At 44.3% G+C, this 17,687-nt stretch overlaps 1 protein-coding gene across 7 annotated transcripts in view; it reads left to right on the plus strand.

The window, feature by feature from the left end:
- Positions 1–17,687, plus strand: part of gramd4a (GRAM domain containing 4a) — a 233,247-nt gene that overhangs the window by 34,044 nt on the left and 181,516 nt on the right. The window contains exon 1 of one of the 7 annotated variants that reach the window (XM_038811397.1): positions 10,828–10,849. The exons of 2 other annotated variants lie outside the window; for them this stretch is intronic. In XM_038811397.1, the coding sequence (XP_038667325.1) occupies positions 10,833–10,849 (17 nt within the window). In that variant the 5' untranslated portion in view covers positions 10,828–10,832. Of the gene's footprint in view, positions 1–10,827; positions 10,850–15,112; positions 15,361–15,833; positions 15,985–17,687 lie in introns of those variants that run through there. 4 more of the 7 variants (XM_038811394.1, XM_038811398.1, XM_038811393.1 and 1 more) reach the window with 4 other exon arrangements.

The following is a 17,687-nucleotide window of genomic DNA, read 5'->3' on the forward strand; positions in this document are numbered from 1 at the left end:
TATTCAGAGCTGATAGTGTTGGTTCAAACGGTCGTCTTGGGAGCATTGTACAGGAATTTCAGCCAGGCAGTGAATCCCGCTCCTAGCCCAAACCATTCCAGTACATCGAGGAGGTACTTCCATTCAACTCTGTCAAAGGCCTTTTCTTCATCCAGGGAGACGATCACTTCTGGTGTTCTCTCCCCAGGTGGGTGTCATTATTATTATCAGCAGCCGCCTGATGTTCGCAGGGAGTTGCCTACCCTTGACAAAAGTCCATTTGGTCCTCTGCGACCACCTCTGGTTTCCAGCTTTCCAGCCTTTTGAGGACAACGATTATGATGAAGAAAGTGAAGAATCAGATGATGAGCCAGAAGAGAAATACTATGAAAGTCTATTCAGTTTATTTGGCAGTAGTGACGAGGTGATCACAAGTAGCACTTAATCTGCAAGGACAACGATAAGTATGAAAGCTCTAAGATGGCGTGTGCAGACGTTGAAAGTGAGATTGCAGCAGCAAACCCATCAGATGAGAGCACATCAATTGTGAACGGCCAACTGGTAACTGAAGAAATAATCCCCATTCTGGAGAAATTGGTTCCAGAGCAATATGATGAATTAACCTATGCCCAAGGAATGGTTCCTGCAGTGCATTCCCCAATGCTCAAGGCCACTCCACCAAAGACTTGTAGGAAGAGCAGATGGATACATCTTCGTCCAGTTCTACAACAAAAGACGAAGCATGTATTGTCACATCAGATGAGGATGAGCCACTACTCAGCTCCTCAACAAAAGACGAACCCAACATTGTCATATCAAGTGAGGATGAGCCACCATTTGAGGCTAAAACAGAAGATGAAGAAGAAGCAGCATCTAACATTGAGGACATTGATCCAACTAAGATACCAGAATGCAAGGGTTTGCAGGTCCCTCTTGAAGTTGCAAACTTAACTGCAACTGTGCAGTCATCCAAAAGTAAGCCGACACTGGATGTTTCACCAGGTGACGGGCATGAAGTTCAGCATTTAAGGGATCCACCATGAATCAAACAAAACTCCTCGATCCAGCTAAGGCCCCAAAATCAGCCACAGTGGCAGAAGAGCCAGAGTCGCCGTGCACAGCAGACAAAAGCAGTGAATATGGCAAAAGCACCACAAGCAACTCGTCCCATGGCAGAGTCCAGCAGCATAATGGATACCACTAAAGCAGAACAGAAAAACGGACGCAGCCAAGGGATCCCTCCCATGAGAAGGGTAAGCAAGGAAGAGTTGAGGATACAGTGAAGAAGAAAGCATTGGCAACGTGGCCGACACGCAAGAAAACACACAAAAGTTGCAGTCGGAAATGTTGCGTTAGAAAATTGAAAAAAACTGGTGACACCGAGACGACTAACAAGAAAATCAGTCTTCAGGATTACAAAAAAGACCAGCCAAGAAAACAGAAGTTAAAGCGACATCGAGTAGCCAATCAAAATTCAGACGAGCAACGGACGTTGTGAATGTCTAATAAACTGTGCAAAGGGTGGCACGTAGCACAGTGGTTAGCACTGGGACTACGGCACTGAGGACCCAAGTTCGAATCCTGGCCCTGAGTCACTGTCTGTGTGGAGTTTGCACATTCTCCCCATGTCTGCATGGGTTTCACCCCCACATCCCAAATATGTGACGGTTAGGTGGATTGGCCACGCTAAATTGCCCCTTCATTGGAAAAAAAAAAATTGGTAATTCTAAATTTAAAAAAAAAAGCTGTGCACAAGGGACACGTTTAAAATGATCAGGCGTATCATGTTGTGTTAAGCACAGTTGCTTTTGTACATATGACATATGTAAAATTATAATGCAGATCATGCTTTATAAGACACAGTTATATTTGAATGTGAATGTTAACAGTTCCAGAGGAAGGGGATGTGGTGATATGCCTATGCACAGATCTGTATATAGTTAGCAATGCGACCTCCGACCAGCTGGTGGCGATAGAGATCAATCATGTGACTCAACACACCCACAAGTTGGTAGTAAGATATACAAGAGGATAGTCACACTTAGAGTAGCTCCATGAGAATCACTGAATTCATTTTGTAGCCATTGTATTAGTTTGTTAATTATCTTTCCACATGTTTGTTAATAAATCATCTTTCTAGTTAAAGAACTGGATGTTCTGTGTACATCATTACACCAGTCATAACACAGAACACAACAGTTATGTACTTGCGAGAAGCAGGAGAACGTTTTCTCCCTTGGATGGGTGAAAACACTTTTGGTCCACTGCCCCCATCTGCTCCATGAATAGGCCGAGTTCCTTCGCTATAATGGAGGTCTTTCCCATTTTGGGGTTCGACCTGTCAGTCCGTGAGTTCTGTACAATTAAAGTGTCCCCTCCCATGATCAGTCAGTGTTTATCTATGTCAGAGATTTCCGCCATGGTCTTCTTTATAAACTCTGTGTCCCAGTTGGGAGCACACACATCAACAAGGAGTACCAGTGCCCTGTCTAGGACACCACTGCCCATGACATACTGTCTCCCTGGGTCTTTAACCATCTTTGTTGCCATGAACAATTAGCAGAATTGCTACCCCACTAACCCTTGTCCGGTAGCAGGAATGGTAGGTCTGTTCCACCCAGCCCTTCCTTACCCACAGTTGGTCCTTCTCCCTCAGGTGTGTCTCTTGGAGGAAGACTATGTCGGCTTTATACTTTTCAGGTGGACGAAGACTCTGGATCTTTTACTGGGTCGTTAAATCCCGAGGTGCCAGATAACTATTCTGATGGGGGTTTTTGTCCTCCCCGCTCCTGCACGATCGACCATACTTACCTGTTGGATGTGCCCCTACACTCCGGGGTTTCCCTTTGTTAGGGGGCCGTCCAAGATGGCCACGGTTACTGTTCTCCCCATGTGGTTGGGCTCCTGCACACCAGGGTTTTGTTTTGTCCAGGGCCCCTCCTAAGTGGTTGCTTTCAGCACCATTTTGTTCCAAGTTGCCACGTGTGGTATGTTGTAGCCAGGCTAATGCCCTCCAACTTTCTTTACTTATCTCTCCCTTTATGACATCTCCTCTCCCACCCCCGTCTTCTTTCCTCCTATCCCATAGCTAACCCCCCCTTTCCACCTGTTCTTCCCCTAGTTAACCCTCTGTGCCCATTGACTACCCCCCTCCCCCCGCCCGCCACGCGCTTTCCAACTTGAGGGGGACGCACCGCGGTCTCTCTCTCCTGCATGAATCCCGGTGCTACCTACCTCATTAGTGTGGTGGCCCCCCCTCCTGGGGCTTGTTGTACATCCTCCCATTGCCCAATCTCTGGACTCCCTATCTGCCATTCCCCTCACCTTCCCCTGTGCTTTGCTGTACTCACTCATCCTTCCCTTTCGTTCCGCTCTTGTCTCCAAAACAAGGCAGTGTTTTTCCATGTTTTAACATTGTAGTATAAGAGTCTCATTCTGCGGGCTCTTTATCGTTGCCCCTGCTGCTTCTTCTCCAGTCTGTTCTCTGTTACAAACTTGTCCGTGTCCGCAGGGACCTTGAAAAAGTGTCCCCTGCCTTGATCCATGACCCAGAGCTTGGCAGGGTACGAATCTCACGTTTCTCTACAGCGTGGCCTTCGCTTTGTTAAATTCAGCCCGGTGCTTGGTCAAGTCAGCCCTAATGGCCTGATAGATCCAGATCTTGTGACCTTCCCAGCTACAGTTTTTGGACTGCCTGGCCCAACGCAGGATTCTTGCCCTCGGCTGTTCCTCGGTTTTAGGCTTTGGACAGAGCGACCAGTGCACTCTGTCCATTTCTGGTGGGTTGCGGAAGTTGTCCCTTTCCACCAGGTTACCCAGCATTTGGGCCACATAGTCTGTGGGGTTCCTACCTTTGATCCCCTCTGGTAGGTCCACGATTTGCACGTTCTGCCGTCTCAACCTTTCTTCTCAGGTTGCCTTGCGTCGCAACCAGCCGTGCCACCTCCTTTTTCAGGTCAACGATCCGGTTGCCCTGGTCTGTTGCAGCCCTCTCCAGATCTTTAATTGTTGCCTCCCAGGCCTCCAGTCACTTTTCAGCATTGTCCAGGGCCATTTGCATGTTCATCAGAGCTACAGCCACCGCACTGGGGAAAGACTGGGGAGTGGGTAGAGAAGAAGATATCATAAGGGAGAGATGGTAAAGAAAGATGGAGAGCATTAGCCTGGCTATAGCAGGCCACACGTGGCGACTTGATACAAATGGCGCTGCAAGCAACCACTTTGGAGGGTCCCTGGAGAAAGGGAAACCCTGGAGTGCAGGGGCTCACCCTGCTCCGTAGCTTGTGTTCCCTCAACTCTCGAGAGAACCACCCTCCACCCATCCCCTGGTGTCGGAGGGGGGAGTAGCTTTTCGTGCCACGGGCCGGTTTCGCCTTGTGCGCTGGCTGATTCAGTCGTTTGCTATTTGTTCAGGCTTTTTTCCACTCCTGGTCTCCACTCGTCCTCTGTTTTTGTTTGGCTTTTGTTTGGCATCCTTTCCTCCTTCTTCATTTTGTTCGTGGTGTGGGGATGATTTGTATTGTTTCCGGGCGTTTTTCAGGAAAAAGCTACCTATTTTACGGGTTCGCTGGAGGAGCACCTGATGTGCAACTTCTCAGCATATTCCTGTCACTGTATATCCTGTTATTCTCTTCTTTTTTAAAATAAATTTAGAGTACCCAATTCATTTTTTCCAACTAAGGGGCAATGTAGCGTGGTCAATCCACCTACCCTGCACATTTTTGGGTTGTGGGGGCAAAAGCCACGCAAACACGGGAAGAATGTGCAAACTCCACACGGACAGTGACCCAGAGACGGACTCAAACCTGGAATCTCGGCGCCGTGAGGCAACAGGGCTAACCCACTCCGCCACCGTGCTGCCCCTGTTAATCTCTTCTAACTAACCTACAGCAAGAGCAGAACCACCTCACCTCTGGACATAGCTTAATTCAGCTCAGATCTGAACTGTAAATGCTTTCTCAAAAAGCCTGGTGCCATAGCTCCACTCAGCAATGAAATCATCTCACCAAGCTGAAAACTAATAAGAGAAAAAAAAACATAATTAACTCCCCAGGGGCGGGGGAGGAGGACCTCCTCATAACCTGTTCCTGGGCGTGACAAAACTCACTGTGAATACGTCCAGGCAGCGGATAATCCAGCCTGAGCCTGCCTCTCTTCTGAGGCTTCATTCGCAGCCGGTGTCTCTTAGAGAGGCGCATGCAGTGCCTATGGGCACTACTGAGGCCTTCTATGCCTGGCAAGGCCTTTGGTGCTTTAAATCACCTTTCAATTTGATATTTTTAAGTTTCAGTTACTCTTTGCTTTTGTTTCGGACAGTGCCCCCTTAAGGAGCGGCCACTTCCAATTTGTCCCTCAGTTTTGTTTGTTTAGTTTAATTGGTTGAACATTAAAATAGTGCAAAACAAAATTGCATTGGCCTAAGGTTTTTATGATGGCCAATTGCATCTCTGGCTCCTAAAAGCTTTGTTGCCTTTCAAACCAAGATTCTTTTAAAACATGACTTCAGCAGTCAAACACACTCTTACCCAGACTTTTAACCCTTACTTTACCAAATACAATATATCTGAAATTCCTACATTCTTTGCACTGTGTTATGCATGATTCTATGCGCTTAAAAAAAATACAGCCCATTAGGTCCAACCAGAATATTTCAATTTAAAATAAAGTCAAAATGTTACGGATGCTGGAGATCTGAAATAAAAACAGAAAGTTCTGGAAAACCTCAGCAGGTCTGACAGCAACTGTGCGGAGAGAAAGAGTTTAAAAAAAATTAGAGTACCCAATTCATTTTGTTCTCCAATAAAGGGGCAATTTAGCGTGGCCACTCCACCTACCCTGCACATCTTTGCATTTTGGGGGTGAGACCCACGCAAACACGGATTTAATGTACCAACTCCACACGGACAGTGACCTGGAGGCGGGAGAGGGAAACAGAGTTAACATTTCAAAGCCAATGTGACTCCTTTGGAACTCTGGAAGAGTTATATTGGATTCAAAGCATTAGCTCTGCTGTTTTTTTCAGCACTACCTGTTTATATTTCAATTTAAGTTTGTCTAAAGATCATCACAAGCCTTTTTAACAACAGTAAATCGTGACCTAGTCAGCGAAGCCCAAATTCCATAGATGAATAAAAAACAAACTCCAGCAAAAACAGAAAATCTAGGTTAGTGTTTCTGTTCAGTGGCTTTCAAACTAGCATTAGACTTGATCAGGCAATAAGTTTGCCCTTCCCTGTTAAAAGAAACATATGGAAGAGGAATAAAAAGAGGAACGAATAGCCAAAAATAGTGTTAACTTGTGTCACTAGATAGCATTTTAACGGTATACTGAAATGTGCATTTTACTTTACATGTGTTTTGTGTATACTTTAATATTTCAACTACCGAAATCAAGTCATTGTCTGAGTAAAATGTAGTATAATCTTCACTCAAAGTGCTGGTTTGTATTCATGACATCAAATACAGTAAAATATCACTTGGAACTTGCACCAATTCCTTATTTTCATAACCAGCAAAACAATAATGTGTGACATCTTGCTGAAGTTGTACAAGGCATTAGTAAGGCCACACTTGGAATACTGTGTACGGTTCTGTTCACCCTACGATAGAAAGGATATTATTAAACTAGAAATAGTGCAGAAAATATTTACTCGGATGTTATTGGGACTTGATGGTTTGAGTTATAAGGAGAGGCTGCATAGACTGGGACTTTATTCCCTGAAGCATAGGTGACTTTGGGGTGAACTTATGGAGGTCTATAAAATAATGAGGGGAATAGATAAGGTAGATAGTCAACATCTTTTCCCAAATTTATGGGAGTCTAAAACCAGAGGGCATAGGTTTAAGGTGAGAACGGAGAGATACAAAAGGAGCAATTTTTTCGCACAGAGGGTGGTGAGTGAATGGAACAAGTTGCCAGAGGCAGTAGTAGAGGCAGGTACAATTTTGTCTTAAAAAAAGCATTTAGACAGTTATATGGGAAAAATGGGTATAGAGGGATATGGGCCAAATGCGGGCAATTGTGACTAGCTTAGTGGTAAAAACTGGGCAGCACGGACAAGTTAGGCCGAAGGGCCTGTTTTCATGCTGTAAACCTCTGTGACGTGCATATACATAACTTCTCTATATGTAGAAGGTATAAAATATACATATACAACCATGGGTTTATACTATACATATGGGGGAAAAAAAATAAAATTAAGTAGTCTGTTTTAATTAAGCAGACTCTCATTGTATTTTTCCATGAAAGGTGTTTTGTTTGGTCTTTTGTCTGAAATGATTCCAGCAGCAACTACACTGTAATGGCCATTAGTCAGAATCTGACTGCAGTACAGAATCCCACTTTGGTTATTTTAATTTATTTTTCTTATCTACGCATTGCACTTGCCCTCCCTACCCAACAGTGTTCTGTAGCTTGCATATAATTATGGTATACAGCATTTGCTTTCAGATATATATTCGCTTCTCAGAGTCTGAAATTGTAAATCCAGAATTTCTTGAAGGTGGCAGGGCAAGTTGAGAACGTGGTTAATAAGGCATATGCATCTTGGGCTTTATAGGCATAGAATACAAAAGCAACAATGTCACATTGAATGTTTATAAATACTGGTTCGGCCTCAACTCAAGTGTTGTTTCCAATGCTGGTGCCACACTTTTGGAAGGTATGTGAGACTTGGAATGGTTGCATAGATAAGTAACTTAATTTTCATAAATAAATGGGAGAATGTGGGTTGTCCTCCTGAGAGAAGAAAAGGTTAAAAGATGAGATGGAGGTGTTCAAAATCATGAGGGGTCAGGACGCAGTAGATAGGGAGGAACTGTTTCTATTGGCGCTAAAGGTAAGAGCCACATGATACTGACTTAAGGTGAATGGCAAAAGAAGCAAAGCCACATGAGGAAAAACAATTTTATGCAGCAAGTGGTTAAGAAGAGGAATGCACTGTTGAGCATTTCATGCAGCAGAGCAATCATGGCTTTCAAAAGGGAATTGAACAATTACTGAAAGAGAAAAAAAGTAACACCATGATTCAAAAGCATCTGATCAGTGGCATGCAGCCCCTATATCTGCCAGCAGGGTGTACTGTAACATTGATAAATCACAAGAGCCACTGTGATTAAAAGAAAATTATTTCCTATTGAATTCTGTTAAACTTCTATTATATAAGTGCGTACATGCAAACCTGTTTTTCTCCATCAATCAGTTATTTTTGTTTTCTGTTCTGCTAACTTGATGCAATGACAGAATTATTACATTTGCTTCAGGAGGTTGTGACTTTCAGAATGATAATAATAATCTTTATTTGTGTCACAAGTAGGCTTACATTTACACTGCAATGAAATTACTCTGAAAATACTCTAGTCGCCACACTCCGGCGCCTGTTTGGGTACACTGAGGGAGAATTCAGAATCTCCAAATCATCTAACAGCACATCTTTCGGGACTTGTGGGAGGAAACCGGAGCACCTGGAGGAAACACACGTGGACACGGGAAGAACATGCAGACTCCGTATAGACAGTGAGCCAAGCCGGGAATCAAACCTGGGTCCCTGGCGCTGTGAAGCAACAGTGCTAACCACTGTTCAATCTTTCCAACAACAGACTAGCAGTCTATTTCTTAGGAAATGCATAGGAATACTTGTACAGGAAATGTACATGTTAAGTGGAAGAATATCACAAAAATACTGATGTGCGCTAGCTCTCTCTTTTAATCATTTTATGTTACGTGACAATTCAAAAGATATTCTTTCCCTTTAACAATACATTTTATTGGCAGCGCAGTGGCGCAGTGGTTAGCACTATTGTCTCACGGCGCCGAGGTCCCAGGTTCGATCGTGGCTCTGGGTCATTGTCCGTGTGGAGTTTGCACATTCTCCCCATGTTTGCGTGGGTTTCGCCACACAACACAAAGATGTGCAGGGTAGGTGGACTGGCCACGCTAAATTGCCCCTTAATTGGAAAACATGAATTTATAAATAAAAAACTGCTTTTTATCAATGATATCCATTGATGAAAGTAATTTATTGGAATTACTTTTGGTTAAACAGTATAGTACATTTCCTTGTTTCATGGAAAAAAATAAAAATAACTTTCAGGAATTAAACAAATGGCTTGAATTTTATATTAGCAAAACCGAAAATTCTGGACAAACTCAGCAAGTCTGGCAGCATCTGTGGAGACAGAGTTAATGTTTTGAGTACAATATGACATGTTTGGAACTTCTTCGGTTTGAATTTGATTGCTAGCATAAAATTCGAGAGGTTATTTCCATAAATCTTGAAACAATTCTAATGCAAACATTGGAGGTTGCATGTGCAAACAAGCCTGTGGACAACACAGAGCTACCTGATTCCAAAAAACCACATTACTGGCTGGCAAATCCATATTAAACAAATTTTCTCTTGCAACAAGGTGTATGTTTGCTTCCCAAGACGTTGGGCGCGATTCTCCGCACTCACGACGGTGCGGAGAATAGCAGGGGTCGTAAATTTTTACGGCCACGCTAGTCTGACGCCCTCCCGCTATTCTCCCCACGCCCGCCTCCCGACACGAATCGCTGCCGCCGTTTTTTTACGGCGAGCAGCGATTCTCAGCTGGCCGATGGGCCGAAGTCCAAGCCCTTTACGACCGTTTTTAGGAACGTCAAACACACCTGGTCTGACCGTTCGTAAAAACGGCCGTAAAGTTGGGATCTTGGCAACCATGGCACGGCAGTACCACGGCCGTGCCAAGGGTGCCATGGGCCCGCGATCGGTGCGGGTACTTACCCCGCGCACTCTTTGTCCTTCCGCCGCCCCGCTGTATCCATTCGCGGGGCGGCTGAGGGGCATCCCGGCATTAATCTAAATTAATAAAATAAAGTAACAGCTAAACAAATGTTCACTTTTTTGTTTAGAAAAGCTGAACTTTCCCTTTGTTCACACACCTGACAGTGCGCACCTTCGAAGGCTTGATCACTCTGCTGAGATTTCGCGCAAATGCGCGATGACGTCATCCGCGCATGCGCGGGTTGGAGTCTTCCAATCCGCGCATGCACGGCTGACGTCATGTGACGCGTCAGCCGTCGCAAACTCTGGCAAGCGGGCTTAACGAAATTCGTTAAGCCCGCGATGCCGGAGTTCACGGCCGCGGCATGCTAGCCCCGACCGGGGACCAGAATCGGTTCCCGGTCGGGGGGGGGCGGAGGCTGGCGTCAAACCCGCCTGTTTTTGACGCCAGCCTTACGATTTCACCCGGTTTGGGAGAATCGCGCCCATTATTTTCCTTTTAACACAAGGATCTGGACTAATATACAAAAATACTCATGAAAATTATGGTAGTTAAATTTTATATTAGAACATAGAACAGTACAGCACAGAACAGGCCCTTCGGCCCTCAATGTTGTGCCGAGCCATGATCAACCTACTCAAACCCACGTATCCACCCTATACCCGTAACCCAACAACACCCCCCTTAACCTTACTTTCATTAGGACACTACGGGCAATTTAGCATGGCCAATCCACCTAACCCGCACATCTTTGGACTGTGGGAGGAAACCGGAGCACCCGGAGGAAACCCACGCACACAGGGGGAGGACGTGCAGACTCCACACAGACAGTGACCCAGCCGGGAATCGAACCTGGGACCCTGGAGCTGTGAAGCATTTATGCTAACCACCATGCTACCCTGCTGCACCAAATATTGTGTTTTAATATTCAATTATATTTAATTGCAGTTCAAAAAGTAAAAGTCTTATACATGGGTTTAAAATTTTACAATACAAAATTCTGATTCTATGCTGAAGCAATCAAATCGAATTAAATTCCTTGCATCCTTTCCACAGCTCTATAAATTTCTCTGCTTCAAATGTGACATATGCTTCTCTTAAAAAGGTATGTAAATGATTACTTTTGGCAAAATGTTCCCTGTTCTTGGAACTCTGTGCAATGAAAATTTTCCTCAGCTCACTTCCTCAGTGCAAATTTTAACTTAAAAGTCAGCATCAGCCAACACACAGATAAGCTGAGGATATTCTGAGGATTTCACCCAAGTTCTAACTACCATAAACTCTGAAGTTATTGGGTAAAGAAAGGACATTTGAGGCATTGTTAGTTTCCTTGCTGCTAGATTTCTTGCAATATCAATGGCTTTAGTCATATGTATTCATTTCTTGAATTATCTGATTACTGATGAAAGAACAATTTTTCATGTTTATTTCTAAATGAACCAGTATTTGAATATTACTCAACAGTTCCAAAAACTGATACCATTCTTTAACAGTCCAAGTAGCAGCGACAATCAAAAGGACATTAATTCAGCAATCTCATAATCACCATTGACTTTGACGCGGGTTGGTCTATTATAATTAATTTTCAACTGATTTATTGAGTGTAACAAAATTCCAGTACGATGCCAGCAAAAGCAGATGTCCCTCTAGTCAGAATCCCCTAGAAATTATGCAGTATAATAATGTTGTACTTCATAAATGTTAAGGAAATATCAGGCCATTATTTCCGACAAGAATTGTAGTAACTATTTTTCTAAAGCATCTTTGTGAATTTTTCTCAAGTTTCATTTATTTGCCAAGGTTACACAAGCTCTGTTTATTGCTTAGGCCACACACCTCCACATTAAAACTGCCATAGTAGGAATATTCTCTGCTCATCATTTAAATTTCCATTTAGAATTACTTTGTAGCTGATACAGTCATACCGAGTCGGATAAAAATAAAATAAACTAATATTTGATCAGTTTACAGTACAGATTTACGTTTGATGCACCTGACTGAAAAGCAGATTGGAATTATTGGAAGATCATTTTCCCTTCTGTATTTCATTCTAAAAGCTTTTTGGTCATTCCAGAATGTCTTACTCACAGTTCTGGTATGATTTGCTTGTAATGGGAATGTCACTTTAAGAAGTGTTTGTCTTCTCAGGTGACTGCAGTGATGCTATTGTGTGGGTGGAGCTGGGCTCTGGCTCTGCTTTTTACTTTCGTTTTGAGCTGGAAGCTGTTTTTGGCTCTAACCTTTAGTTTCGTTTTCAGTTGGAGAGCTGCATTCAAACCAAGGAGGTGTACTTTGGCCTATTTCGCTGCATGCTAAAGAATGTCTCCAGATCAATTGGTGATTTCAAAGTAATACCTGCTTCTGTGAGAAATGCAAATCTACTATCTTTGCCAAAAAGGGTCTTTGACTTATGGATGTTGTTAGGAAAGTTACTAAGGGTTACCTATCGAGTACTGTATCCTTATAAAATGTTAACTGGATTCATAGAATAAACATTGTTTTTGTTTAAAAATGCTTTAGATCTCTGTTGCATCACACCTGTAAAGTGGGCCCTTGTGTTCCCCATAACCAAAATCTATTAAAAGTTGTGGGTCAGGTGAACTCCATGATATATTTTGGTGTTCTCTAAACCCTGGCCCATAATACAAGATAAAAAAGACTACCATGTCTCCAACCTAGTGTTCAGCTATTTAATTAACTACATGTAACTATCAAACATAAAAAATCTGCAGGATAGAAGAAGCAATTGTTGAGTCATTACAGCACAGGAGGCCATTCAAGTCAAGTCCAAGTTAGCTCTTTGTGGAGCAATGCAGCAAGTCGGATTTCCCTGACCTACCCCTGAAAAGACTTGCACTTTTTATGACAACTGAACAACTCAAAACATTTTACAATGATAATGAGCTGGTTGGGCTGGAAAATCACTGACATATCTGCCCTGCTTTCTTTCCAGCTTTCCATGCACAATCATACCCCAGATTAGTTAAACAGGTGAATATCCACTCTGGGGAGGTAGTGGTGCGTTGCATGAGTGATTGTCCAGCGTTTCCACAGCTGTAGGGATTGGGCAATGTGCCTGCGTGTTGGTGTTGCACGAAGAGAGTCCGGGTAACAGGGAGTAAGGAGCAGCTGAAGAAGAGGGTCAGCTCCATGCAGCTGTAATGCGATCATTAGTTATATGCAGCTAGGGCATAAGAAAAGCCTGGGAGCAATTGATAGTTCTGCTGTTAGCACCGGGAAACATACAACTTTGTTCCCATTTTTTTGAATCAAGCCCTTTATTCTTGAGGAAGAGGAGCTGAAATCCCTTGTGAGGAAGACAAGAGTTTGAAGAATTTCAATGATCACTGTATCTGGGTGGGTTGCTGAGAAAATTCATGGCATTGGTGGTCTTGGTTGTGTCGGCCATTTAATGGGTGGCATGATAACACAGAGGTTAGTACTTCAGCTTCACCGCACTAGAGTCCCAGGTTGGGTCACTGACTGTGCAGAGTGTGCACATTTCCCATGTGACTAGGTTTCCTCCAGGTGCTCCAGTTTCCACCCACAAGTCCTGAAAGACTTGCTTGTTAGGTGAATTGGACATTGTGGATTGGATTGGATTATTGTCATGTGTACCGAGGTATAGTGAAAAGTATTGTTCTGTGTGCAGCTCAAACAAATCATTCCGTACATGAAAAGAAAATACTTAATAGGGCAAACATAAAATACACAATGTAAATACATAGACTCAGGCATCGGCTGAAGAGATCAGATCAGTCTATAAATCCATCGTCCATAAGAGGATTGTTTAGGAGTCTGGTAACAGCGGGGAAGAAGTTGTTTTTGAATCTGTTTGTGCATGTTCTCAGACTTTTGTATCTCCTGCCCGGTGGAAGAAGTTGGGTGAGTGAGTAAGCCGGTGGGAGGGGTCTTTGATTAATGCTGCCTGCTTTCCCAAGGCAGCGGGAGGTATAGACAGAGTCAATGGATGGGAGGGGGGTTCGTGTGACGGACAAGGCGGCATTCACTACTCTCCGTAGTTTCTTCTCATCTTGGGCCGAGCAATTGGCACACCAGGCTGTGATGCAGCCAGATAGGGTGCTTTCTATGGGGCATCAATAAAAATTGGTAAGATTCAATGTGGAGATGCCGAATTTCCTTAGTTTCCGAAGGAAGTGCAGGCGCTGTCGTTTTTTCTGGTGGTTGTGTCAACATGGGAGGTCCAAGATAGATTTTTGGTGATATGCACAGCTAAAAATTTGAAGCTATCAACTATCTCCACCTCAGCCCCATTGATGCAGACAGGGGTGTGTACAGTGCTTTACTTCTTGAAGTCAATGACCAGCTCTTTAGTTTTGCTGACATTAAGGGAGATTAACATTTTTAAAAAAAAAAGTACCCAATTCATTTTTTCCAATTTAGGGAGAATTTAGCGTGGCCAATCTACCTCTCCCACATATCTTTGGGTTGTGGGGGCAAAACCCATGCAAACATGGGGAGAATGTGCAAACTCCACACGTACAGTGACCCAGAACCACGATCAAACCTGGGACCTCAGCATTGTGAGGCGGCAATATTAACCACTGGGTCACCGTGCTTGAGGAAGATTCTTGTCGATACACCACTCCACTAGGTGCTCCATCTCCCTCCTGTATTCTGACTCATCGTTCTCCCTCAGTGCACCCAAACAGGTGCCGGAGTTTGGCGACCAGGGGATTTTCACAGTAACTTCATTGCAGTGTTAATGTACGCCTGCTTCTGACACTAATAAAGATTATTATGTGCAGTCTGTGGTGTGCTCCACCACAGTAATTATATGGAGGCTGGTTAATTTATGGTCAGTGGTAACCCTAAGGGTGTTGATAATGAGGGATTCAGCAATGGTATTTGAATGTCATGGGGATATGGTCTTTCGTGTTGGAGGTACTCATTGTCTGGTACTTGTGTAGATTTGCCATGCAAGTGGCACTGTGACTATAGGAGCAAGTCAGAAGCCAGGGATTCGGCGCCAAGTAATTCCCCACCCGAAAGCCTGTCCAGCATCTTCCAAAGGTACAAGTGCAAATCCTCCTGGAGCTCGATCCTGTCGAGTTTTGCAGTATACCGCCCCTCCCGTTAGCTTCGTATCTACCTGCTCCCAAGCTTCCCGATCCGCGAAGGAAACCCAAGCGACAAGTCAGCAGGACCGCCTCGCCACCGTCCGACCGGGTTTCTCCAGAGAGCAAAACGCGCGGCCGGCGGTTTACAAGCTGCGCGCGCTCGCCCTTGAAGAGCGCGTGTGTGTGTGCGCGCGCGCGCGAGTTGGAGAAAACACGGACTGGCGGAGCGAGCGACTCCGGGACGAGGAGAGATGTTTGTGGAGCCAGGCGGCAGGCTCCAGCTCCGGCGGGAATTCCAGCTCCTGGTTTTGCGCTGGGCAGGCGACAAACGGCGCCGCTGTTGTACATGGAGCGGTCAGGCTGTTTATTGTTGTGAACAAACCACGCGCTCGGGAGAGAGAGAGTGAGAGGGCGGCGGGGACAAGGCAGGAGGGTCGAAGATTTCATGTCATTATTGGCTGAAGAAGCGGCGAGGTCGGGCCGGAGCTCGGCAGGTGTTGATGAAAGTTAGTTGTGATTTGCGTGTTAGAGCCGGGTGAGTGCCGATCATTCTCGGTTCATTATTGTTATTATATATGGCGAGAGGGATTTGGGGGTTTTATATTTTGTTAAATTCCCGGGCAGGGTGTGTGTGCGGTGCCTTGACCCCGCCAGCAGCAGGTTCCCGGCTCCCTTGGCAAGCGCCGCTGCACCATCCCCGGGGCCTGAGCTGTCTGTCAGTGATGGTAAATAAAGTCTTTGTTTGGCCGCTCCGAGCTTTCTGATTATGGAGGTGTGTGTGTGTGTGCAAGAGAGAAATACTTTGCTGTGACCGGCCTGGTCCACAAGGCCCAAAGCGGCCCCCTTGACAACCGGAAGCTGTTCTTGCTGTGCCGCCGCTCAACCTGCCCCTTCACCCCCTCATACAATACCAGCGATTTCAGCAACGCCGGGGTTACAATCCTCCTAACACGCAACCCAAAGCAATTCCTCAACAATATATTTTCCTTTAAAATATCCAGTGCATAATTGTTTTTTGGGGGTGGGTGGAATTTACCGTATTTTCCGAATGAATTAAATGATGGCCAGGCATGTGCGGCTGGCTTAATTTTAATTTCGTGAAATCCGTCCCTCTGGATTTTAGTTACTGTGATCAAGCAGCGACGTTTGAAGCTGAGAGGTAAACCTGATGAATTTGTGCAAATGTTGAGGTCGGGCTCGTAACGTTGTGTGGCTCTCTGAACAGCCCATAAAATACAGGCAGAGCCAAGGGAAGAGGGTGCAGTGAAGATGTATTGGACCAAAACATCAAAAATTGAGAGGCTGTGATTATGAATATAGACTTTAAAAATATGACCGGAGTGGAGGATCTTGTAAAGGGGAAGCAAGCCATTTGGGGTTTTTAAGATTTAGTGAAAGGGTTGAGAGGATGATTAATAGAAGATTTATTTTCAACCATGAGCAGATCAGTAATCAGGAAGCTTAGCCTCGAGATTATCTGTGGAAGAAGGAAGGAGAGCAAAATATGTTTTTTTTTTCCATGTTGAGGCGTATTGGAGTGTTGCCACAAGTGGCTGTTGAGGCAGAGCAGAAAAATAATTGCAAACAAGGTCGTAAGAGGAAAGATCGAGGAAATAGGAATAAAGTCGACAGCTCCAGCTATGAACTTGGGGCAGGGAAATGGCCTTCTGTGCTGCAATTTTGATGATTCCAAGTAACACTGCTCATCATTACTGCCTAGCCCGCCCTAATCAACTCTGAGCAATTTTATTACTGAATTTGTACATATAGCTATATAATACAAAAAAAATAACATTTTTCTGATTGGGATTTGCAATGGTTGATGGAACATTTTCAAAATTTGTTGCTGGGATTTGGGTATTTATTACCCATTTCAGATTTCCCTTAAGCGGATGCTGAGCGCCTTGAACTGCTGCATTTCATGTGGTTGGGAACTTGTGGGTGATGGTGTTCCCATGCACCTACTGCCCTTGTTTTTTTGGGTCGTAGAGGTCAAGGGCTTAGAATGCACTGTCAAAACCTGAGTCGTATTTGGGTAGAAAATCAGAATCAAGAATAATGTTTATGAAAGAGCATCTTCATAATATGGTTACTTCTACAACTCTAAATTATGTATTCTTTTTTTTAAAATTTAGAGTACCCAATTAATTTTTTCCAATTAAGGGGCAATTTAGCATGTTCAATCCACCTACTTTGCACATCTTTGGGTTGTGGGGGCGAAACCCACGCAAACACGGGGAGAATGTGCAAACTCCACACGGACAGTGACCCAGAGCCGGGATCGAACCTGGGACCTCAGCGCTGTGAGACTGCAGTGCTAACCCACTGAGCCACCGTGCTGCCCTAAATTATGTATCCTTTACTCTTCTTAACCAGACATAACCTTTCAATATTGAGAGAATTATAATTTCTGTGCAACCATACAGTTGAGAATCGGATTTAAAAAATCAACAGCATGTGTGAAATGCTGAACCAAGCTAATTAAAGTAAAAGATTTACATGGTGCCTTCACAACCTCTATCTACAATGTAGCAACTACCAATCTGCTGCAACAAGCGTCTCAAATAGCAATGAAATAGATGACCAGATCATCTGTTCTGTTGATGGATAATTTTTGGTACCGTGCTCTTCTTTTGAATAATGCCATGGAATCTCATCATTATCCTTGGCGATTTCGACCTCTTATCTTAATTCGTATTCATGCTCTCATCTGAGTTCACTGCCTCCTATCCTTCCTTATTCTCCTTCCATCTAAGTTCCCCACCGCATATTCAAAGCCACCCCCTTGACTTTGCCATCTGACCTATCAGTTACAGATAAGGAGGCCATCTCTGATTATTTTCTCTTGTATTGCTCTGTCCA

Source organism: Scyliorhinus canicula, chromosome 11, assembly GCF_902713615.1.
Source record: "Scyliorhinus canicula chromosome 11, sScyCan1.1, whole genome shotgun sequence".
Taxonomy (NCBI): Eukaryota; Metazoa; Chordata; class Chondrichthyes; order Carcharhiniformes; family Scyliorhinidae; genus Scyliorhinus; species Scyliorhinus canicula.